The 25,314-nt window shown below is 40.1% G+C and overlaps 1 protein-coding gene and 1 long non-coding RNA gene across 2 annotated transcripts in view; one reads left to right on the top strand and one right to left on the bottom strand.

The window, feature by feature from the left end:
* LOC124302951 (uncharacterized) overlaps positions 1-25,314 on the bottom strand; it is a 64,267-nt gene that overhangs the window by 30,026 nt on the left and 8,927 nt on the right. The gene's annotated exons all lie outside the window — the stretch shown is intronic.
* On the top strand, positions 76-24,123 carry LOC124302935 (homeotic protein empty spiracles-like). The gene is made up of 3 exons (XM_046759542.1): positions 76-1,446; positions 11,575-11,747; positions 22,625-24,123. Exons 1-3 carry the CDS (start codon positions 597-599, stop codon positions 22,844-22,846), a joined length of 1,245 nt encoding a protein of 414 aa, XP_046615498.1. The 5' UTR covers positions 76-596; the 3' UTR covers positions 22,847-24,123.

Below are 25,314 nucleotides of genomic sequence, written 5' to 3'. Positions count from 1 at the left end.
GGACGTGGAACTGACCCCCCACCACCGGGGGCAGTGGCGTTTAGTCGGTAATTTTCTCTCAAACACCATCAAGACCCGACGCCAGAAGCATCCGAGACACCGCCGCTCCTCGCGCAGCTGCGGCAGGCACACCGCAGCATCGAAACGACGCAAGGTTATCGGGCGATTTGACAGTGACGAGAAGACGTACAGTGGTTGGATAAATGTTGTTTTGTGGACGTTTGAGTAAGTGACAGTGCGCGATAGGTTTTCGAGCGGGTAGAAGAAGCCTCTGGATTTACAAGATCCGGAGTCGCCTGAACTCTGGACGTACAACGATTGTCAGGCCCCGACGGGAAGTGAAACTGGTCCCCCGAATGATCGCGGTCATGGCCACGGTGTGCGTAATCAAAGTGTGACAGTGTGCGGGATAGAGAGGATAATAATTTTGTAGTTGAGTGGTTTTCTTCGGTGGTTGAATAACGAATGACCCTCGCAACGGCAAGGCCAAGGGTAGTATAGGAGATGAGGCCCCGTCAGGACACTCGCTGAGCACGGGACAAAGGGGGTCTCAGCAGGAGCAAGGCTGCCGAGTTAACCTGGCCGCGACACGTACAATGATGCCACTCGCGCCGACGCCGATAGTCGCGGTGCCCTCGAAGCCGAAGATCGGTTTCAGCATCGACTCGATAGTCGGCGGGGGCCGCGAGGACCGGCTTAACAGGGTCGCGGATCACCTGGAACGCGATGGAAGTCCGATGGAGGTCGAGGGGTCCTCCTCGCCGGGCCCGATGCGGGGCCGCCAGGCCTCGCTGCAGTCCCCCGGGGGGCACTCGGAGGGTTCGGACAGGCCTGGGTCAAGGAGTTCCTCGGTCGAGTCGTATCCCACGGCGAGGCACACGCCCGCGCACAACGGGCACCCCTTGGGCCTGACCCACCACCTCCAGGAGTTCAACCGCACCACGTCCCACAGCCACAGCGGCGGCTCGACGCCGAACAACAGTCCCAGCCCCCCGCACCGGATATCCCGCGACTCCCCCGTCGGTGGGCACCCCCAACCACCACCCGGGGTCGTAAGGCCCAGTCCCAACTACCTCGCGCCGCCTCCGAGCGCTGCCGCCGCCGCCGTCGCCGCAGCCGAGCAGCTCAAAACCCTTTACGGTCTTCCTGGACATCCCCCGGGAGCCACGCAGCCCGGGCAGACCGAGTACCACTCCCAGCAACTCGCCCTCGCTGCCAACCTCGCCGCCGCTCAGCACTTTCAGGCTGCGAACCTAGCCGTCGCCCTCCAGGCCCACCACGGCGCCTCGCCCCACGGACCCCCCCATGGGCCTTATCCTCACCCCGGACCCCCCGGCGGGCCACACCCACCGCCGCATCCCCATCAGCCGCCCAGAGACAGCTACCCCCTTTATCCATGGCTATTATCCAGGCACGGGAGGATCTTCCCTCACAGGTTTCCCGGCGGTAAGTCAGACCATCTTTATCAACTCCACGTGCGACAATCGGTGCAGGGGTACCTTAAGCTTCTGCCGATCGAGCTTCGTCCAAGTCTCCAACGGTCGCTGACGCTCGGTTTTGATAATAAACGGGTTATGCCGGATCGTTGAGATCTGTAAGTGTGAGCGTTAGATTGTCAACTTCAGCCTCGTCACCTAATCCATTAATCACGGGTACACGGTACCTGTTCGTGACTGTTCGAGACTTCGATCGAACTTGATCGGTTGCAGTCTTCATTTTCATAAACGGTGGAAATTCACTGGCGTGACGTTCAGCGAATCGTAAATGACTCCGCGCACTTTTAATTAGTATACCTACTCGTTCTGGAAATATCAGCCACTGTACTCATAGCCACGAAATCTATAGCCGTAACTGTTCACTGATATCAGCAATTTCCACTCGTTTATGTTCAGGAAGTACGAGTAATCGTGATCATGACGATGCTTAAGTTATCCAAATGCATCGGAATGTGATTGATCATTTGACTAATTGTAAAATCGGAGCAATCGTCTATTATAGGTGCATTACACAGTTGAGTGCCCGAATTCTTCTGACGATGGATTCTTCATCCTAAATAGTTACACAACTTAGCAATGTAATGTGAAGAAAGCTAGTGATCAAAGCGATCGAACAACTCATCCAACACTGTACCTGAAAGATTCTACAATTTACCGACAGACAGCAATCGAGAAGCTTTTCAAATTATCATCAGTACTAAGTCTTCAGCCACTCTGATAAAAGATTTCTGATCGAGAGTCCTCATGAAATGTTTAAAAAATAAAATCTCGACTATCCAATCTATCCAAACGTCACGGTGTGACAATATTAATTTTTGAACCAAAGTGACTGTATATTGTAAGAAAATATAGTTATTCGCCAGAAAAAATTTGTCACGTGAGTTTGGGTGATACAATAAATTTTTAGACTTGAAAGACAGGTATTGTTTGGAGCAAAATTTTATGTACGGTATTAATAAAGTCCATCCGTACAATGGATATTGAAGCAAGATTGCTTCTTTCCATAAATTGGCAAAATTTTGTCGTCAAACAATAAAAACGACGACATTTGAATGGAGCTAAAGCTGTACGACAGATCGAACTAGAACGCGAAAGGAAATCGGTACAATCATCTTGAAGTGTCAATATTCACTGACGTCGGGGAAATTGTTTGCTGAAGTTGGGAATACAAGCAACCCACAAGTCGGCTGAATATCCGAATGACGGAAGTTTACAAGAGTCTAACTAGCATGTCGATAATATACATATATATATATATATATATATATATAATGTCGTATAAAATTATTTACCAAGATAAGATTATAATTGTCGCTACGCAGGTTGCTTAACACTGAAAGCGTAAAAAACCGAAAGAGAGAGAAAGAGATGAGAGAGGAGAGGGAGGTGTGGAGCATAAGAGAGCGATAAGGACGCGCTTCGGTTTATCAGACGTTCAAAGTCATTTGTTGTTCTTTATACTCTCGTTATATCCGAAGTGTCAGTGATCTACTTTCGAACAAATTTTACGAGTAAGCTAATGAGGTAACCGAGATTGTAGTCCTAGAAACTGCTAATTGTAATAACGCACCAGCGTTTGTATTCGTTCCATTTTCCCATATTCAACACGAACCTAGAAGAGGCTGTACCAGGACCGATCATTAGTACCTTGCAATAAGAATGAAATTAACCATTCTTGGACTCCCGTATCCTGTTCAGTATGTACCGCGAGTTGCAAGAGCGGTTAATTTCACTCCGAAGGCATCGATTAACGCGATCATTGTGCGGGTTAATGTTATCGAAGTGTACGCGAGACGCTATAAAGTGGAAAAAGCTGTATCGGTGCGAGTTTGCTTCTGCCGTACTTTACCACCACGTAGGTACATATATTCGTACCCGCAAAACGGGCCCGTCGCAGAGATCGCCGATTGGCCGAAGCCCAATTATCAAACAACAGATTGTAACTTGCCGGGGACTTTCGCGCCGGCTTTATAAAGGCGTTCGAACGAGGTCGGGCATTGACGGAATACCTTAGTCGAGGCTCGAGGTGTGCCGGACCATGCACCGTATACCGCGAAAGACAATTATCATAAATTTGCGGCAATCAGTAGCCAGATAGGCTAACAGGCATAAGCTGGAAGCACGCACGTGACCAGGTTGGACCGAGGGAATGCTCTCTCGCCCACTTACTGCCCCCCTGCAACAGAAAAATCGCAACATCGACGCCATCTTTGTTCCGTAATGACGTCACGGTCACTCCATCCCTCCCCCTTGGTACCGGTCGTCATTGCGGAGGAATGACTCTCTGTGTTGGTACCAAACCGACTGTTTACCCACTTACACTTACGTTATACCGTGTACACGATGCGTATCGTTGTATCACAACTCAAACATCAATTATCTCCGTCGTATAGTTTTCGGTCGTCGCGTTATTTTTTGTTTTACGCTTCCGGTCGCTCCTGTGACTTCTCATCCTCGATCAATTATTCGACATTTCTTTCCATTCGCCTTCTCGCACGTTGGAGGTCGAGTAATAACTATCGGGCAGCTGTTGGAAAATTAAATATCTACTCAAGTAGATACGATATTTTCGACCTGGATTTTGATTTTTACTGCGCAAGACGCGGAATCATTTGAGTTTTTTTAATGGAGAAGCTCTACCTGTACTGGCTTACTGAGAAAAATTTCATTGGTTATGGTAACTGGAAAAGATACGAGAAAGAATAGTAACGGATACTAGAGACTATCCGTTAACAGCTAGATAACTAATTTTCATTTTCTACCTAGAACTATGCTTTTCGATTGTGGTAAAAAATGAATATAGTCAAGGACCGAGCGGTAACCGGAACTAAAATTTTCTCTCAGTTCTGATCAACGGAAGTGCATTTTTCTTCAACGGATTAAATCCAATTCCTGACTATCGTTAATTCATCATTTTCATTATCTTGGTCGATTTAATGGTTTCAAAGTCGTTTGACTTCGTGAATTCGTTGTACAATGAAATTGTCGACTCACTTTGGGGTGTCGAATAACTTACGCGTGTTATCGCTCTAGAGGTTGCGACGATTAAGTTCAGTCGCACTTACGCAAGTGTGCATCCCAGTTCCTTTACACTGCACATTACGTAAACTGAGATGCAGTGTAATGCTCGTGTGGTTATTCAAGAACGAGCATAACTAATACCAACATGTGTTCGCGTTATACGAGAGTGAAAAGAGAGAGAGAGAGAGGGAGAGAGAAATAAAAAAAGAGTGATACTGGAGTCGTTACACAGTCTTTACTGATACCCGCTAATTGCAAGATAACGGACAAAGCTGCAGTTAAGCAGGCTCGATATTGCTTCAGCCTTTCGAAAATATAACAACGCCATTAATTAAGAGGCTAATTGCTTGCGAGGGTCAATCTATGTTTTCACGCTGTACAGTCGAAATGCGTGAATTTTCATTCGTCTGATTTACGCTTTGAGCAATAGCCGCGATTTCTCTACTGAACGCCGGCTCGCCGCATGGCCTAAGTGTCCTTCTCTTTGGACCCATGAGTTAACCCCCACATATCCTGTGATTAATTGACCAGTTTGTTCACCGTTCTTAAGTATATAATCAACTTGGTCATAGATCATGGGGCAATACATAAATCGAATCGCGTTGAATCATGCTTCCTGCACCCGGCCAAATCCCTAGACTACATCGATAAGTGTGCAGCACTGAACGGCCTACCCTTCAACAATGGTCTGAAAATAAACAGCGTTTCCACTGATTTAAACCCTCTGGCAGATTCGCCGCGATTCGTTTTTCCTCAAACGATTTCGAACTGACAGAGGAAAAACGTTCTCGAGTCAGATCCTTGACACAAATCGTATCTAGAACGATGCATTGGTGCTTGACAGAGTGAAGAAGCCGGGAAATCTCAACACCGGATACTTGAATTCCGTATAACTTTCCATACCCGATTACGAAAAAGCGGAATGAATTCTTAAAAAAAAAGTATTCGTTATCTTGATCAATGAATCTAGTTGGAAAACGGTTCGGAACGTGGTTCGTTTCACATTTCACCATGGGTAAAGTGTCCAAGAGAAGTTAATAACAGTTGCATTATGTCTAACCGGGTAGAATCCCGCCCTCTGACATGACGCTGAAGCCCGACGGGGGGTCGGTAGGTAGCTAGACTTCCATTTTTTGACAGGGGAATGTAGAATCGCGCAATAGAAATAGGAAAGCTAATAACAAAGCGAGGCGGGAAAAGGTATACTGTGTATAGAAAATAAAAAGACGTGGTAAAGAGCAAAGCAGCGCGATTATTCCATTCATCCGTAGACCGTATGATACGCATTATATACCTCACACTGCCATTCCACCCCGATTGTCAACGTTTTGCTGAATGTCCTGTTGTCACTCGTGTCTATTTCGTACGATGTCACTTTTTTCCTGTGACGTGTCACAGGTACGAAGTATTATGTCGTGTATGTGCTGTCTATACATATACAGCGTAACGTATTCCATGGAATAACTTTTTTCGGAATCATTTCTTACTTTCTCCACTTTCGTACAGTAATTTTCAATGCGCTTATCGCATTCCCGGGGCAAATTTACGACTGAATGAATTTCTGATCAAACTGAAAAAAGCAACAAACAATCTTTGCTACAACAAGCAAAGAAAATAATGGGTATGGTTTCAAACCTCTATGTCAACTGGAACACGTGCCGCTAAGCTCTGCGAGTGTTAAATGTAAAATACATGTAGTTCTTATAACTAGTGATTGCAATTTTTATGACTTTGGTATAAATTAAGAGATCTGTTTGAAACTTGGCAGAGTTGTTGCTTATAATCATAGAAACTAACTGTGGAAATTTTTAAATTTTATCGTTATTGACGTAAAGGCTTAAAACTTACCACAGATTTTTTCCTAATAATTTGGAACAGATCCGGATGGCGTCCCGTTGAAAATTTTTCCAACCCCCCAAACAAGGATCACCCTAACATATATATTGCTCACACAACTATATAAAACATTTACTCCTCAACGTAATGTGATCAGCGACATTAGAAAAAAACAAAGAAGCTACACTAAACCAAACTGAACTAAATTGATCACTTCAGTCAAACATTTAATCGCTACGCAGCAATATATTATAAGGACGAGAGCTCACTTTGGTTGTGAGAAGAACCCGCCATCTGGCGGCGCGATGCTAAAAATTCGCGGTCAGAGTTGAATCGAATGATTCTTCGTGACACCGTTGATACTTACTTTTCATCCGTTTGCTAATTTATTATACCGAAGTTGAGGTCACGCTCGGTTGCCTTTCTTGACATTGGAACGGAGGCCGAATCAAGGATATAAACTAAGTGTTACCATAACTTTGTTACGCGTTGCGGTTAATACCAAGTCAAGCCCCAGTCGCACATGAACCGGTAATACATTAGGTATTAATAAATTGCCATTACCATAATTGCCCGTTACACGTATACGGTATTGGTTGTATAGTAAAGGCGACGCACGAGTGTTGTCCTAACAAATTTGTTGTCTCATATTTCAGCAATTCAAGACCCACCTATGAATTTCTTTTACAAACACTGCACAACCTGAGCCTGCTCGCGCGCACACAAACGTCACCGTCATCTTCGCACACAACGTCGTTTCGTCTAGTGTTTAATGAACAGTGTTAAATGAATTGTGAGATACAGCATTATCCTCAACGGATATACATAACCCACCCAAGTTGACTCGTTCCTGCAACGGTGTGCACGTATTCATATTGAAATCTCGGTAGCTGTCAAACGTTTACACTATACCCGGCTGGTAATTAAGTTTCGGCAATCCGCTCGCCTGGCAGTCCAACTAATGTTCCTCGTTTAACATCTTACCTACACCTAGCGTTCACCGTACTATATGTCGTTTCATCAAACTATCTATAGGTATTTATTATTATTATTATTATTATTACTCTCAAGTTCATGATTTGTGCAGTTTCAGTTTTTTCCTTCTCTAGTCAAATTTTTGGCAACTTTGTTAAAAATGAACCACACATATATAAAATACTCCGTTGATGAAAAATTATATCATGTGTAATGTACGTCAGTGTAACGTGCATATGGCGGGTGTGTATATATATATATATATGTAAACGTATATATATTTCGTTCCTGTGCATGTCTGCAGGCTTAATAATCAATATTAGCAATTTCAATTACGTTTTAAATAGGCTACCTCGTAAAATGGCTGCTTAACGAGGCGCTATTTTATACTTCGAACGTGCCTCTCGACCCGCAGCAGCTTTCGCGTTTATAAGAGCCCGCGCTGCAACTGGCAGCCTGGGCAAACATATCGCATGTATAATTTCAATTTAATTGACTCCGGGTAAGGAAAAATCAATCCATACACCGGGAGTTGAAAAAAAAAGTACCGCTTCTGTGTACCTGCAATGGAAAAAAGCAAATCGCCATATCGATCTACTGGAACGAATTAATCGCATGCGGTTTCGTACAGAAACATTCAGATAAATTTTTATTACTGTCATTGTTCATGGAATTATATGTTGAACATGACTAATTTCATAGTTTTGTTGAATCGCTGGATCGAATTCATAGGTTTAATTTTTATATGAATATAATTCGTTGACCTGATCGGTGATAAGAATTATTCACTAATCACAATAATATAATCAACAGTCGTTGCTTTTTTTTAAATGTCGTTGAAACAGCCAGTTTATATTTAAACCTTAGAACCTGAAGTGAATTAACAACTCTCGGTATCTTTATATATATATACATATACCGACTGCATAAACCTGGATATAATTAAAATGAATAACATGCCTTTTTCCCGCATATATAAAAGTATATCTATGCAGCGGCGAGGCATATTACACGCATAAAGCACGGCTTTGCTCCGCTATATCGTGTGTATCTACATAACTGAGTAGATATAACGGGCGTGCCCGTGCAATTATCGCCTGAATAACAAACGAGTTTTAAACGTTATACGCACAGGTTACGTGTAAAAGAAGTTTTGAGGTTAGGCTGGTTGCGCGCGCAGACAAAATGGCGGTACTCAACGGCTCGTGCACGCGTACCAACCGCCCAGCGTTGCGTAACAATTAAAAAGGCGCCCCCCCTGCACGCACAGCTTACGCCTATTTGATACGTTGTAACGATCTAGTCTCGTTGGCTGTTGTTTCTTTTTCCTTTTCTCTTTCCTCTTCGTCTTCCGCTTCATTTTTTATTTCAAAAAGTATAATTTCAAGTCGCTCAGGGCGCCTCAGCTGCGCGGCCAGCCTGATCAGTGCAGTGGGTAGGATTCGAATATACCTACGTGGTGAGCTCGCTCTGCAGGTAATTGCCGGTAATTACTGGGTCGCGCTCAAACTCGACTCAAGCTCCTCCGCTCGTGTTGTTACATTCGTCAGTGTGTGCGCTCTATGCGCCGAGAATGCCCGCGAGGCAAAATCTAGGAAGTTTTACTCGGCTATGCGCCACGCTCAAACGCTTGTACGCGCAGATCAGCGCGGATTTGACTCGCGTATATAACGACGCGATGCTTATCGGATACGGGATGAAGGAGAATGAGAAAATTAGTCACACAAAACTGCCTGTTAAATGCCTCCTTTATTCGGTCTTTAAAACGATGTTTGAGTTATAGAGCAATTATACTTTTGGTATTCAGCGTGTGAGATTGATTAGTTTCCATTGAATATATATCGACTTGTTGTATTCGCAAGCTACGACGATTTCCTCAGAAACTGAAAAGAAAGCTAGTCGATTACAAACACGAGCTTAGATTCTACCGATTAAATATCTCGAATTACTTTAACAATGATTGAAAACAAGTCAGTTCGTCGAATTCTGTAACGATGAAGAAAATCTGAATACAAAAACGTATACTTGAAAGTTTGATTCTTCAAGCTAGATCGAAAACTAGAATAATGAGCCTTTGACCACAGAATAATACGAGATTTCAGAGATCTTTCAATTACGTGACTAAGTTTTTTTGTTTTATCAAATCGAGAGTAAGAAACTTGTAAAAACTGATTAGGATTATCATGAGTTATTTGAATAGGCAAATTTGACGAAATTTTAGCCTACGTTGAATCAAATTAATCTGAATTCAGTGAGGAATGTCAGATAAACTCTGTAGTACAATTTTCTCAACACGAATCAATACAGAAAATGATCTGATCACTGCCCAATGCAACAGTCAAGAAACCTGGAGTTACAATTGCCTAAATTGAACCCCTATAATTACGAAAAATTGTTCGATCTCTGATATAAAAAAAAAAAAGCGAAACGTAAGTGCACCAAATTTGTATCGAATAACTGTGTTACGTTTCAATGCAAAATACGTTTATTTAAACTACATATTCATCAAACCAATTCGTGTAGCAATCTGCAGTTGAACAATTATCACATTGTATCGTAGCTCCCGACACGACGCTAGTATGAGGCATTCGCATGTAGCGGACTGAAGAAATAGCGAGCCCGCAGCGGTTTCGGTCACGGAAAGACCGCGCGGTTCGTATTTTGCACAAGTATAATAATGATACAAGAATACCTGCACACGTACAAAACGATAGGTAGAAACAAAAATGTAATTGCAGTGTAAACGGGGGAAAAATCTCTGCCGCGTGCATGTTCACAAAGAACGCGATGTGTCTCCCCGTGTACATATTATCCTACAATATATCCTCCAGGATATAAATTTTTCCCCTGTGCAGTGCGCATATTAGCACAGGCAATACACCGTATGCGTCAACCCGTTCGAAGGGTGGAAAAGGCAATATTTGATCAATGCGTTTACAACTAGAATCGTGCAGAGCAGTAATTATTATGCCTACAAGGCTGACCGGAAATGGTCACGCTATAGCAAAATAATTGAATACATCGCCGGCGAATTCAGTTTGCTTTCCGAATATATTAGGTATGTTATTTACGGAGTAGCAGAGGAAAAATCAATGGAGATCCTACAGGGGATGACACAGAAATCTATAAGCTGAAAATTTTGCACAAGGCAAATTTAGTCAAAGATCAAATTTCTCTGTTATTCCACAGTCTTCTAACAAAGTTATTTCACCTTTATGTGTTTGTACACTGAGAGAAATTTTTAGTTCCGGTTACCGCTCAGTCCTTGACTATTTTCATTGTTTACCACAATCGAAAAATATAGTTCCAGGTATAAAATAAAAATCAGTTTTATAACTGTTACCGGAAAGTCTAGTATCCGTTACTATTCTTTCTCGCTACGATCACTGTTACTATATTTTCTTGTGCAACAATGAATTGACGTTAAAGCCTTATTTAACTAAAAAACTAGAGTAAATCGAATAAATCGATTTTGCGTTGCAATTACCAAAAAAGCATCGACAATAGCGCAAAATGTTTACGTGTAGGCTCGTTTTCATAATTCCAACAATATTGAAACAATTTTTTTAACGATACCTGTTTTACTGAATTTTTCTTGTTACCGTAACAAATGAAATTTTTCTCAATGTAAGATTCTTTTAACGTTCGCGAATTTCCGTCGAGTTTGCCAAGGGCAGCGGAATAAGATAAGTGTACCAGTTATTGACACGTTTAGATCCAATTATTGACCCTTTTATTTTCCAATATTCTAAATACGGCACAAATTACAAATTGCTCGATGATAAAACCAATTGTTAGAGGGTTAAGCACTACAAATTTATCTTTTGCCAATTTTAGAACTTATGATCAAATAGATTCAACCAAAAAAGGTCAATAATTGGGACAGTGTCAATAACTGGTACACTCACTTTAATTGGCGAACTTGATACCCGCTGCAGCGTTATCGCCGATTCTTAAACACTGAGGAATTCAACAGCACGTGCAAAACGTTTTCCTCAAATTTTATACTTTAAACCACAATAAACATCCACTTGCATGGTAATATGACGATTTGTGATAATTAATAAGAATTTCCTTGACAGAGGTCAAGATATAATTACACTATATATATATGTATATATGTATATATATATACATACATATGTCATATAACGCAATGTTTATGACATTTTTCTCATGAGCTCTAATTGTCAAGAACGGTTTGATTAATTGCGGTTTCCGCTTTTCTTCAACTTTTTTTATTCAGGTCCAGATATCCCCGGATTCCTTCTACAGCCGTTCAGAAAACCGAAAAGAATCAGGACGGCGTTCAGTCCCAGTCAACTTCTGAAGCTCGAACACGCTTTTGAGAAAAATCACTACGTCGTTGGGGCGGAAAGAAAACAATTGGCGCAGGCTCTTTCGTTGACGGAAACACAGGTGAGGAAAATTTCATTTCCCATCAGACTTATTACACTGGTCTGCAACAAAATCCTCCTTCAAAAAACTATGTAACAAATATGAAGATTCTGATGCTCTGAATCTGTTCCCGATGGCCGATTTTTTCTATCACGTCTCAATTTTTTTTCCGAAATATCATAAATTCGATAATATCGCTTTATAATTAAATGAACATTGTATTTAAAATCTATGTGCTGTATTTATTTGTATGTTAAATTCCGTGCTTGGAGCACCAAATACGATGTTATCATGGATGAAAACAATGAAGACAAAAAAATTAATTTTTTTTTTTGCAGACCAGTGTTATCACAGATATATTTACGTATTTACTCACGTTGCAGACAATTTACGATCAGCAATCGAACTACAATCGTATAATTTTAATTCGTTCAATGTAATTCAAACAAACTTATGTACCTATATCGAAACCTACGGAAGATTCGTACAATTATTCAAAAGTTTTCAAACTTACAATTGTCACTCGTGAGATTTTTTTTTCCTCAGAAATCCCGACAACGTATGAAATTAATTCAAAAGTTGCGAGAACATTTATCAGCTTATCGTGTGCACGATATTACACTTGGAAAAAAAAATGTCTGTGAATTTAACAAATCTGTTCTGAAAAAATATATAAAAATGTTGTATCATAGGAATTTATTAGCGAGGATCGAAACTTGAATGTTTTCAAATTCTTACATCCGAATTATCATTTCACGCGGTCGAATGATATAACTAGTATTCCAATATGGCCGACACAGCGTAAGCACACGAGCCCCTCCTCCTAGACTTAACGAGGGAATTGATATGATAATTTGACACGGGGGACATTTAACGGTTCCGCGTATGAGCTGTATGAGAATTAAGCAGTGTGATTTAACACACTGTACAACGTATAAAGGACGGTAAAATTTTTTCATTCCTTTTAATATTTCCTCCTTCTCTTTCCCTCTCTCCCTCTCTCTCTCTCTCTCTTTATATATACACTGCTATGTATAAAGAGAGGGGATCACTGTGACAATTAAATTCAGGGGCAGAAAATGTCCAGGCGTGTTATAACGTGAATACACACTGCACTCTGTTTAATATGCGCGCGCATTTGAACGATGGCAACCATTTTACGGGACGGGGTTGTTACAATTAACTCGTTATAGAACCCACGATGGGATACAGCTGGGAATTTTCTTACATCTCAGATTTATTTCTTTTTCTTTTTTTTTTCAATTTATTTATTCAGACAGAATTAAAGCCGGAAATCAATAAATTAAACAACTGCAGACTTATATTTCTAACAATTATCAATTGACTTGACGTGAATGCTGTAAAGTTTTACATCAGCTACTGGAAATATATTATTCGAGGTCGAAAAATTTCTCACGATTACTTCTACGATTTAATAAAAGTAATAAAAGTAAATTATTTCACGGAATTTTTTTTTTTTTTTTTAATACGCAACGGTGTTATGAATAATTTCATTTCTTATCGGTTCCGTTCAATAGTTGAATATTCCCTGCATCTAACACATGATTATCGGTCGAACTCTCTCCAATTTGATTAATTCATTTGCTGTTTCGTAAATGTCGAGCGATTACAACTTGAAATTAAATTCATATCAGAAACCAAAAAATCACGACAATACAATTAGTTTGAACAAGACGACTAATGAACAATTCAAGGAATTATTCTTCGTTGTTGTAAAAATTATTGCAACTGAAAATGGTGAATCGTATAAGCCAGTAATAATCGTATGAAACTTTCATTTCGAATCATCTGCAGATTATTATCGCGTGAATTCGAGTAAATCGCTAATTGTCCGGAGGAATGCATCTAGACGGATCGTGATTCGAGGTAGTACCTAAATGTGGGTCTGAGCCGTAGCTTTGGGCCTCGTCGTCGGAGGTGGTGGTGGAAGCCCGCGGTGCAGCGAGCTCGAAATATAAATTAAGAGTCGGCCGGGAGCCGTTCGCCTCGAGTTTAATGGCGGCGGTGAATAATTAACGATTCCCCAGTCCCAACATATATGGACAGCAGCTCGGTTCAGGTATGCGCGAGACTCGATCAGGCGGCGAACGTAATTGCGTCAAGTAATTAAACCGCCCGGAATTGACCACTTACCAAACAAAAGATGCAAATTGAAAGATAATCGGGCCCGCGGCTGATTATTACTCGACAAGCATTTCACGTATGCCTGCACATTTCTTGCGAAATAAAAATATGGTGGATATAAGCAGAAGATCGTTTAAACTCGAAAGAAATTTCGTCTCGTTCATGTTTATTAAGCAATACGTTTTATTCGTATGTTTATGTCGTAGATTTATCCATTTGTAGTAAATCCAATGTAGTAAAGAGTAAAGGTTTCATTTTATTCGATTCTAAATTTGTTTCAACAAATGCGACGAATTTTCCTCGCGAACAAGTAGATCTGAACTACTTGTTTCTGTACTTGAAACTTCACGAGAAAACGCAGACAGAATTTAAATCCTGAAAGAAAGTAAACACCGAAAACCACATCGAGCAGAAGATTTATCTTTAGATAGTCATCGGGGAAATAATGAGTGAGGTAAATTTGTTCGATTTCGTGAAATTTTACATTCTGATATATTCTAAAGCCGTATTTGATCGCTTATGAAATCGTTTCTTTTAACTGCGGATTTATATCAATCCATAAAATTTTTATTGATTTTCAGGCGTTGATTAATAAAATTGCTAATTGGCAACGAATTAATGCATTTCGCAGTAGTAAAATTGTTGATTTCGCCGAGCGGAAAGAGATGTGTTTAAAAACAATCAATATTCATTCGACTCCAATCAGAATCATAAACAATCGGCATAATCAGACGGATATTATAATTACCTTTGAATACTGCAACGATGCGATTCTGCAAGTCAGCAGCACCAGCTGCATCTCATCCAGTGTATTATGCTAGTTCACTTTTTGCACTCTCGATCACACAAATTAAATTATAACTGCGGGAACAAAACTGGCACGACCGAATCACATAAACTTCCTTGGTTTGAAATAGGAAAATATTGACAATTTTGAGGAGCGTTGGTAACCGTTCGATATTCTCGTCTCTTATCGCTGCCAATTATTATACCGATATTTGAAATTTAACGGTTGTCTCACAGTAGAATAAAAATTCATCTGTTCCAGTGAATTAATTACACTTTTATTTTGAATACAGATGTATTTGAATGTGGATTATTTTAAACTGTTATTTATATTACAGGATATTTGTATTATTTTTCGAAAGCTGTGATGATCGCCATCCTGCGACTGATTTATAGCAAACCGAAGCTCAAAACTAGACTGTAAAAACAGATTGATAACATCACGATAAATATTCTCTTAAAAATTATCTCCATAGCAAAACCAATTTAGAATCTAAACAAACAATAACCTACATATCTTTATATATGTTATTAGACAAATTTGAAATGAATGAAATTCTTTCTAAAACAAGTAGATACGTTATTCAGGTTTCTTCATATTTTTCAATTAATCTATTGCAAAGAGTTCATTCACATCGGAAGATTTTATGTTTTTTAAATTATTTTTAATCCCGTAAATAATTTTCACGTGATCATAATATTATGGGGATATTTTAGGTGTAATGTTATTAATTCGTGGATGTAATAAAAGAAATTTGACACTCAGCCAACCCGTGTTTATTGAAGAATAATACCTGCAGATGATTTATTTGAATTCGTTTAGGATCGATTAATAAAACGTTTGTCACTCGGGCGAAGATCGAACAGATTTAATGAGAACGTGTACCGTCACGCCTGGATATTATTCCGTGGGTATATGTTTTGAATTTATGAATATCAAATGATTCATATCGTGGTGACGATCAAGTAATATTATTATACACAGTTATAACGAACTGTCTCGTAAACCAGGAAGAATTTATTTCTTTCTCTTTTTCCTTTCCCCGTCTTCTTCATCATCTTCCTCTTCTTTTTCTCTTCTCAACAATTTTATACCGTGCGCGTCCCACGTATTAAATTTTTGTCACATAAATTCATTCAAATGAAATATATGAGAGTTGCGAGAGTAAAATATCAAACGCAAAAAAAAAAAAAAGAAAAAAAAAAGAAAACAGAATTCTACTCCAAACGTACAAAATCTCGTCATTTGAAATATTTCAGAGCTACTTGCGTTTTAAAAACAATTATAAATTGAAATTTAAAAAACTGCATTGCTTGGAAATTGGTTGTTTTCTTTTTTTTTTTTTTTTTTTCTTTCCGAATAATTTTCGGGGGAATTTCGTTACATCGCGTGTCTGTAATTTTTGAAAAAATGGAAATCAAACGCGATTCGTCGTGATATGACATGGCGCGATTTGTGAATTATTAACGGATCCGATTTCCAAACTTCGTAATTCAGCATTGGGCTAGATTTCCGAGTTTTTCCTCTGCTAGCGTAGAATTACGTACACAACTCAATGCAGCGGTACAGTTGTGTAATCGCGTTAGGGTCTTATCATTGATCTTGAGAATTAGTGCTGCTACACCCTCGTAAATAAGTACAACATGTGCACGCGAATCGGAAGCCGTAAAACTTGCTGGCGAATATTACATCGGATTACTCACGATTGCTCGCCTATTTTAGAGCTGTTTATACAATAGCAAAGTATTATTATAGTACGCGTATCGCGGTATTCGCGATTTTTTACAGAGACGTACACGCAGATATCTGCTCTGTAATGTGACGTACGTGTGCGTTCCTAATTACATTGATCACGTGACGTGCATGGTTTATTCGATTAATGATACAGAAATTATTACAAGAATAAGAAGTAAATTTCATTAGATATACGAAGCCGTTTTTATTCATTCTTATTTCGTTTGAATATTTGAGAAACGGCGATATTTATTGTGTGAATTAATTAGCCAATTGATTGATGTAAAATTCACAGTTGAATCAGACTTGCAATTATTGAAATAAATTTTATTCAAATGAAATTGTGCCGAATTTAACGTTAAATAAAATACGTCTGATTAATTTTATCACAGGATAATCTTTTGGGCATTCGAATGAATCCTTTTGATTTTTGTCATACATATTACATGTGGAGAGAAGCTATGCTTGTAAAGTATGCCTATTAGGTTGGTCCTTATTTGGGGTGTTTTCGAATCTTCCTGCCGACAAGGCAGAAAAAGTTTGCGAATAAATCAATAAAAAAGTACGCGAAACCGGGAACCTGTAAGCCAACCCTAACTAAGTACTCCCGCCAAGGCCATGAATTTTCCCATGTAATTTCAATGGGAATTCGGACTTACTGCACTATTTTTTTTCGCCCCCGCCTAAATGGCATTTTGAAAATTCTGAAACTTGGCATATGTCTTTCCTATATTCATAGATATTCTAAAAAAAAATTGGCCGATTTCCCATTGAAATTACATGGGAAAATTCATGGCCTTGGCCGGAGTACTTAGGGTTGGCTTACAGGCTCCCGGTTTCGCGTACTTTTTTATTGATTTATTTGTAAACTTTTTCCGCCTTGTCCGCAGAAAAATTCTAAAACACCCCAAATAAAGACCAACCTAATGCCCGTGCAATTGCCTCGCGTTAATAAGGTGAGGATTTATATGTATATTTGTTCCTTTCTCATCTTCCAGACATGATTATACGTACATAGGTATAGCGGGTACTATTTAAGATTCTTAATGCGTAAACGGCATGTCACTGTCGCTTCGTTACGCGCATACAGATCGGACGGTGCACGTATTAATAGAACCGGTAGTGCATTTCATACCTATCCATCCTCTCGGATTTATACGCTTGAAAACCGTGCCTTGACGAATGAAATTTTCATTCGAGTTCTGAGATCCAGATATTATTTTCACTCCTAACATTTCTAATTTCAACGTTCAAGCTTTCGTAATCTCGGAATTTCATAAACACCGGCTTCGTCAATTACGTCAATTGCATTCGTCGCAATTTTTTTCTTCACAAGAATGTTGTTTCCATAAACCGTCAATAAATATTTCATCGTCCGCAGTTTATACGCAATTTCCTATTTTCACCGTGGATAATTTTTCTTTGATCGTTGTGTCGCTTCGACCGTATACAAATCTAAATTTCCCTCCGTCGATTTTCATTGTAAAGTATAAAAAGCACGTCATATAGGATCAGATATATATATATAATTCCGTGCGTCACATATGTACCCCTGGATTACGTACGTGCGAAGGTGGCGAAATGAAAACGTAATTCAGGGAGAAATTGAGGAGGGAACGTGGGCTCAATTTCGTCCTAAAAAAACATCGTCCCTCCGCAAAGGTTTCCCCGGGAAAAACTCTAATGCGGTGTCGTTTCATATTTCGGAATAACACCGAAGCGTATAGAGGCATAGAGCCTCCGGACCGTCGGCTGGCAGATACCCAGATAACGAGCGTCGCGTGTTGGGAGAACACTCGGTGTTTGCCCTGGCAATATCGCCTCGACACGATCAAAAAATAATATCGTTCGTTTATTTAACGGACGATCGTTTCGCGCTACTACCGAAGGGCTCCGCCGTTCAGGGGATTAAAAATGGGTTTACTGAGCGTGACATCGGTGCTGTACCCGGATTATCACGATCCGGGATCATCGCGATCGCTCGCACCTTGCCGACTCCGGTCCATTTTCAATCAGCTATATTTTCGCTTTTTATATCGAACTCGTACAACTGCGAAAAAGGGTAAACCGAGTGAAAAACACTGGAATTTATCGCCGCTCGATCGGCGATTCGATATTTTTCCAAAACGTAGACTGAACACTTTTTTTTTTTTTTTCATAATACAACTTCATATGCAAAATAAATTCATACATTTTCTTTTCCCTTATTGGAAAAAATCCTTGACTCGAGGGTAAATTCAAACCCTCAATTTTCTTCTTCGTATGGGAATTCTGTATTATCTATAAGTTAGGGGTACAAATTCACTCCAAAGTTTAGGGTTGTTTTTCGTACGGGCGTTAGGACTTGAAAAATAATTGTGAAATTCGTGTACGGAAAAATTCGAGTTTTTTTACTTCTCCCTTGTTCTATTTTCTGCAAATCAAGAGCGCCTATAAGAGTGTAAAAACGTAATTTTTCACTCATCGACGGTATTTGATCCGATTTTGCATCCAAACTTAAAGAAAAAAGATCGGCGTAAGTCGCACAGCATCTGTGACCGGAGCCTCTAACGATAAAAGACGTTAATCGTTGTTAGAAAATTCGATTTAAACAGCATGCCTAATTTCTAATTCCACTAAAGTGCCGATAAAATCTCACGCTACGCGGTTTTAACCGTGCATTTTAATTTCGCCTTACTCTCCGAGCGTCGTAATAAGTATATAATTAGGAAATTAGTGTATATAAATTGCTCCGACACAGCAACAATGATATTAAACCGAAGGATGAATCGCGATCGATCTACAATATCGCTGTTCGATGAGACAACTAAAATTTCATTCATCGTCGCAGGAACTTTCGTTAGGCGAGTATCCAGTTTGCGGCTCTTGTAACGCACGGCAATAAACGTAATTATATCGAACAGTGGTTACAAAGCGTTTGATAGATCGAGCATATGCCTCCGTATCCCGCGCGCATTATTATTATCCGTAGCGTAGGCCTGCAGCATTCGTTCCTTAACCGGGCTACCAACCTTTCCTTGCGTAATTAGAATATTAATTAATAATCCGGATTAATTAATTCCCGCACGATCGACGACGCATACCGCGAGCCTCGACTCCGCCCATCTCGACTAACCCATCGTGTTATTATTAAACATGCGCACCGCGGTGTAACTCACTGCTGACGTATATTGTGGGCACTCACTGTCACCGCGGTTGTTTAATTACATACCCGGAGTTCGTTATTTCACCCGTGAGAACACGTGTCTTTGATCATTGTTTGTATTGATAAATTTATGTTTATTACCGTTACAGATATACGAGTATTGACGTGCATGGTGCGCGGGAACTGATCGTCAAGAAATTTATATCCGAAATCGCAACATTTTATTACGCAAAGATAAATTTAAGAGGCCTTGATCAAATAATAATCATCATGACTTGGGTCCCGATGAAACCTGGTCGAATCCCTACAAAGGGAAACAATTTTTCAACTATTTCTCATCCTTAACTGAATAATGAATTGTTCGAGGCGATAGAATAATTGATTGATTATGAGCTTCGGGAATCAGTCGGGAGTTAATTAAATTTTTACTCATATTTTAGGTACAGCTCGATTTTTATGCCCGGGAATTCGCGACTATAAATATTTGTATTGACTATATATTTACTCAATTTAGTCTCGTTATTGTGCAGGAATTGTACCACTTTATGATACACAAGCTACCTTAAAAGGGACCATCCGACAAACGCGTTCACTTTTGGAGCCGTAGAAGGGGGGATTTGTGACGCGTTATCTTAGGGGGGAGGGGGGCTGGTCAAACGATCCATTGTTACAGGGGGGGGGGGGGAGGGGAGAGGGTGAAGTCGCCCAAAAAATGCAAACGTATTTGTTGAATGGCTCCTGAGGCCCTGATTTGGTAGCCACGTGAAATCCTGAAGATTATCAAGATGCCCCGATAAATCACCATTTGATCGCTATCGGAAGAAACAATTTTTCAACTATTTTTTACGATCGACCAAATCATTCGAGACGAATGAACTATCGCCTGACCCGGTCCCGGTCGGGAATCAGTGGGGAAACATTGTCGTGGAAGTCATGAGAAGGCCCGACTAGACCCAGAAACAAGGCTTTAACGTCAATTCATTGTTCCGCAAGCATTAAATTTTCGCAACAGTTACAAGAAAATGTAGTAACGGTGATCGTAATTAGAACGAATAGTAACGGTTACTAGACTTTCTGGTAACAGTTATAATAGTAATTTTTATTTTATACCTAGAACTATATTTTTCGATTGTGACAAAGAATGGAAACAGTCAAGGACTGAGCGAAAACAGGAACTAAAAATTTCTCTCAGTTTGGGGAACACGACGACACGTATCTCGTGATCGAAGCTCGCCGAATCGTCGTCAGCAGAATATGTGGGGTGTGCAGGGACGAGACCGCTTGCCACTTACCGAACAATTACCGCGGCAAATAGGAGGCCCCGTCTTTCAAGCTCGCAGTATCCGATCCCATCGGAACTCACCCCGCGATTCGCTAACGGTTTAATCGTTTAATCCGGTTCCGCGGGAGCTGCTCCCCCATTTGGTAATCACCCTCCGCGGCATCGGTAGTCATGGCTACGCCGCGTCTCCGACTTCTGATTCGTCGAAATCTCCGCAGGAGGGTTGGTACCGTTTCCGGTTCAAACGTTCGTCTCTAATACCCCCGAGATGATGGAATAGCTCGCCCGGGGGCTGCTTTATCGTCCGCCGGGGATTACCCGCCGGATTTATCCCTGCCTTCAGCCGCCCCTCTTCTTTCGACAACCTTTCGCCGATTCTATGGCTGAAAACTTTTGCCTCACCCTATCGTTCACGTCGTTGTGAATTGTGTGCGCACGCATCGGAGACACACGCCTGCCTGTGATAATACAATGATAACAGGGATCCAACGGTTGGTGGAAAATCCGCGACACCCTTTCGCCATCAATTTTCAACGGATTTGAAAATAACTCTTCTCGCCGCGGGGAAGAAAAGCAACCTTTCGGTCAACTTGAAAATTTCTAATTTCACACGAAGTGTGTTGTATTTTGGAATGCGGACGATTATTTTCGAGGGGCAAGTAAGACGGAGGAATGGTTGCCTTCTTTTCAAAACTTACACCGAGGGATATTTTTAGTTCCGGTTACCGCTCAGTCCTTAACTGTTTCCATTTTTTATCACAATCGAAAAATGTAGTTCTAGATAGAAAATGAAAATTAGTTTTTTTAGGTGTTACCGGAAAGTCGAGTATTCGTTACTATGCTTTCTCATTACGATCACTCTTACTATATTATCTTATAACTGTTGCGAAAATTTAACGCCTGTGCAACAATAAATCGACGTTAAAGGCTTGTTTAACTAAAAAAGTAGAGTAAACCGAACAAACTGATTTTTCGTTGCAATTACCAAAGAAGGATCGACGATAGCGCAAAATGGTTACACGTACCTCGTGTTTAGTAATTCCAACAATATTCAAAGAGTTTTTTTTAACGATACCTGTTTTACTGAAGATTGCTAGTTACGGTAGGTAACAAATGAAATTTTCCTCAGTGTTGTCGAGGCGAAAGTCATCGTTGAGACATTATTTTACCAAAATAGCAAGTCGCGGTTCTCGATCAATACCGGGAAATTTGACGATGAAGAAATCCCACTTGTGGAAACGATTGGCAATTTGGAAATGAATTGGAACTTCTCCATAGTCAATTAACTCGAAACTGAAAAGTGCGCTTCGCTACTTTGGAGAATTGATATGCGCGTGTCGAGCTTCACGTACTGCAAAAAGTTTTGGATTCGATTTTCCTTTCGTAACGTGAAAATTAATTGTTCTGTTGCCAGCGTTGGAGAAACAACTTTCCCGAATCTATAAACGTTACATATAAGAATGGCGTTTGTGGCTAATTCAATGGGGTTAAAGTCGATTTGTCGAATGGCTCGAGTCAGCAATGCCTTAGCATCGAACCCTTTGAATAATCGTCGACGCGCTAAAAGATGGTACAATGCTGATTTTCCGGCCCGATAGAGATCGGAGGGGCGAACCCTCGACGGAACATTGCCTCGGAGTCAATTCGCGGACAATGATTCGAGGGGGTTTCACGGATCTTAGGGCGCATTGTTACCGGAAACCCTCGTTCGGGTCGGGCCTCTGCCGAAGGGTCGTCGCGCCGTTGTTGCGCCCGATTAATTCGCTGCGGGGACAATTCTGACCTCCTCTTCTCCCGTGTTCCAGGTGAAGGTCTGGTTCCAGAACCGGCGGACGAAGCATAAGCGGATGCAGCAGGAGGAGGAGGCCAAGGCGCAGCAGCAATCCGGGGGCAACGGCAACAACGGAGCAAACAAGAACACCCATCACGTCAGCAAGTGGCAGCAGGAGACGGGCGACTACCACCAGGACGAGGACGAACACATCGATCCGGAGAACGACGAGTGCTCGAGCGGTTCCGAAGCGTAGCTAGACGTCCTTTGCCTGGACTAGATCGAGGCCTCAGAGATCCGCCGAGTCCTTTGAATTTTGGATGACGGACGCGTGCGCGAGCTCGACCAATTTTCCCGGGGAAAAACTGAAGGAAGGGGCGTAGATTCGACTGCAGGAGGACGAGGACGATCGTATAATGCTCAAGGAGCGTGCTTCCTCCGGATATTGTGTTTTCGGTGCAGTGAAATTCGATGACCCGAACCTATCGAGGAAAGGGCTGTCAGAGTTTCTTACGATCAGGTGAACGAGCTTCGTCGGTTAAGGGGATGGAGTGTCGCGTCGTCGCGCCGAAAAACGACTACAAATTTTCACCTTCGGTATTTTCATACTTCTTTCTGCCTACCTTCGACCGAAGCGATGAATTTTTAAGGTCACCCTCGCGAATCGAGGAAAAACGCTCTTCGTACCTAACTACACAATTATCTCTTGCCATGTCGTATTCGCCATATTATTATGAGAAATCGAATAAACTGTACAATGCGTGACCTAAACTTGAATATGCAAATCGATCACTTTTAGCGATTGTAAATATAAAGAAGTTACGTTCTGCGCAATTGATCCGTGTGCGTGTGTCGTGTGACCGTTTATGGTTCTACACTCGATTAAATTTTTAGTACATAAATATATATATAATATAAATATATATATACACACACACGATTATTATGAAACAGCGGCGAAGATACGTCTGAACATATGACGCGTGTCAAATTGTATATAGGTATACGCATACACACACATATATGTATACATATATGTATATATAGTGAACTAAATGATCTAAAACAATAGAGGAAAATGAAATAATGAAAAAGAAGCGATAAAAAAAACTGTGAGTGCCAAACATATTATTTTAATGAAAAACACAAACAAACAGAAAAGAAACCCAGTGTGTACCGATGTATTTATAAGTTAAGTTGTTACTATTATATATATATATATATTATATATATATATACATATATATATATATATACTATATGTATTTTATATATACATACATATATGTATATATATGTGTAATTGACAGTATTCTTTATTATTCGATGTCTGAAATGTACTAAATTATAAATTATTATTATTAACTATTGTTCGCCCGGAGAAATTGATCGGAAATTTCTGTGCAACGATATGAAAAAAGAATCTCGCCTGGTTCTGTACAACTGAGGCCTGATTTAGACCCTCCCAGTTTTTCTTCTCGTGTAATATTTCTGAGAGATGAGTGGAAAATAAAATGCGAATGAATAAATAATCGAAAGACAAGAAATGTTGCAAGAGAACGGTATCTATAAATAGTAAAGCTCGGGCTCTAAGTCGGGCCTAAGTCACAATATAATCGAGTGAAAAGATATTTCACCACATGTCGTTATAGAATACATGCTTGGGGAACGTTGACGATATAAATTACATGCCTACTCATATTTAATATCCTTCGTTAGTCAACCGAACCGAGAATTATATCATGTATGAATAAACGACAACTTTGTACTACAAATAAGAATTTCCTGACCGAATCATGCAAAACGCGACACAGATTTATTATTTTTCTGATCAATTATATTACACATATTCATGTAATATGTGAAACGGGGTGAACGAATATAATTTATTGTACATATTATATTAACGATATTATATACTTGTAAATAATAAATGTGATTTTACTTGACGTACGAATGTACTGTATAATGTATAATGAGTAAAAATTAACAAACCAAGAGAAGCGAGGCAAATCAATAAGATTTTCAAAAATAAAATTATCATGTCGTATTCTATAACGATACAAACAAAATAATAAATGATATGACAACTTGTGTCATGAAAAAATATCTTACCTACATGTGCATTAATGATTTACGTACGTTAACGATATTATTTTTACAAGCGTTCAATTTCGAAGAAACAATTATACTCGACGTTTGAATCTTCTTCTTTCATTTATTTCTACGTTAACGCGGACCGAAGACGACAAGATTGAAGACGAGTCTCTAATCGTTGGTGTCCGTTTTCTCCATAGAGTAATTTTTTTTTCCTCATTCTTTTTTCTTAGCACGATATCAAGTTACATCATGCTCAGGATACTTTCAGGTATACATTTCTACTCTATTTTTTCTTTCATTTCACCTCCATCAGGTGCCTCTTCTCTCATTCATTATTTTATTTTACCTAATATCATTCCATCACACCTTAGCTGTAGAAAAAAGAAGCAAGTGCAAAAAAATACAAACATCAATATAAAATATAAAATATATTGTACACCGCTTTTTATCTTCTTCAAGTTTTTGCACAATGTGTGATAATGCAGGATACGTGTGACGGTTGTTCGCTTATTTTTTACTGCTCTCCTCTTCTCATCGTATATTCAAGTTGTTTTTCTTCTAGATCAAAATTTTTATTTCACCATTGTTATTTTGCAAAACCTATAAAATAGACGATATGCAGCA

This window comes from Neodiprion virginianus, chromosome 4 (assembly GCF_021901495.1).
Source record: "Neodiprion virginianus isolate iyNeoVirg1 chromosome 4, iyNeoVirg1.1, whole genome shotgun sequence".
Taxonomy (NCBI): Eukaryota; Metazoa; Arthropoda; class Insecta; order Hymenoptera; family Diprionidae; genus Neodiprion; species Neodiprion virginianus.
Note: the sequence above shows the minus strand (reverse complement) of the source record. Positions and strands in the feature narration are given on the sequence as shown.

What these genes read in the sequence shown, in the direction of transcription:
- LOC124302935 (XM_046759542.1), top strand. Translation starts at nt 597, where the DNA reads ATGATGCCACTCGCGCCGACGCCGATAGTCGCGGTGCCCTCGAAGCCG. An exon ending in CCCTCACAGGTTTCCCGGCG is followed by an intron (nt 1,447 to 11,574) that starts GTAAGTCAGACC and finishes TTTTTTATTCAG; the next exon opens with GTCCAGATATCCCCGGATTC. An exon ending in TTTCGTTGACGGAAACACAG is followed by an intron (nt 11,748 to 22,624) that starts GTGAGGAAAATT and finishes CCCGTGTTCCAG; the next exon opens with GTGAAGGTCTGGTTCCAGAA.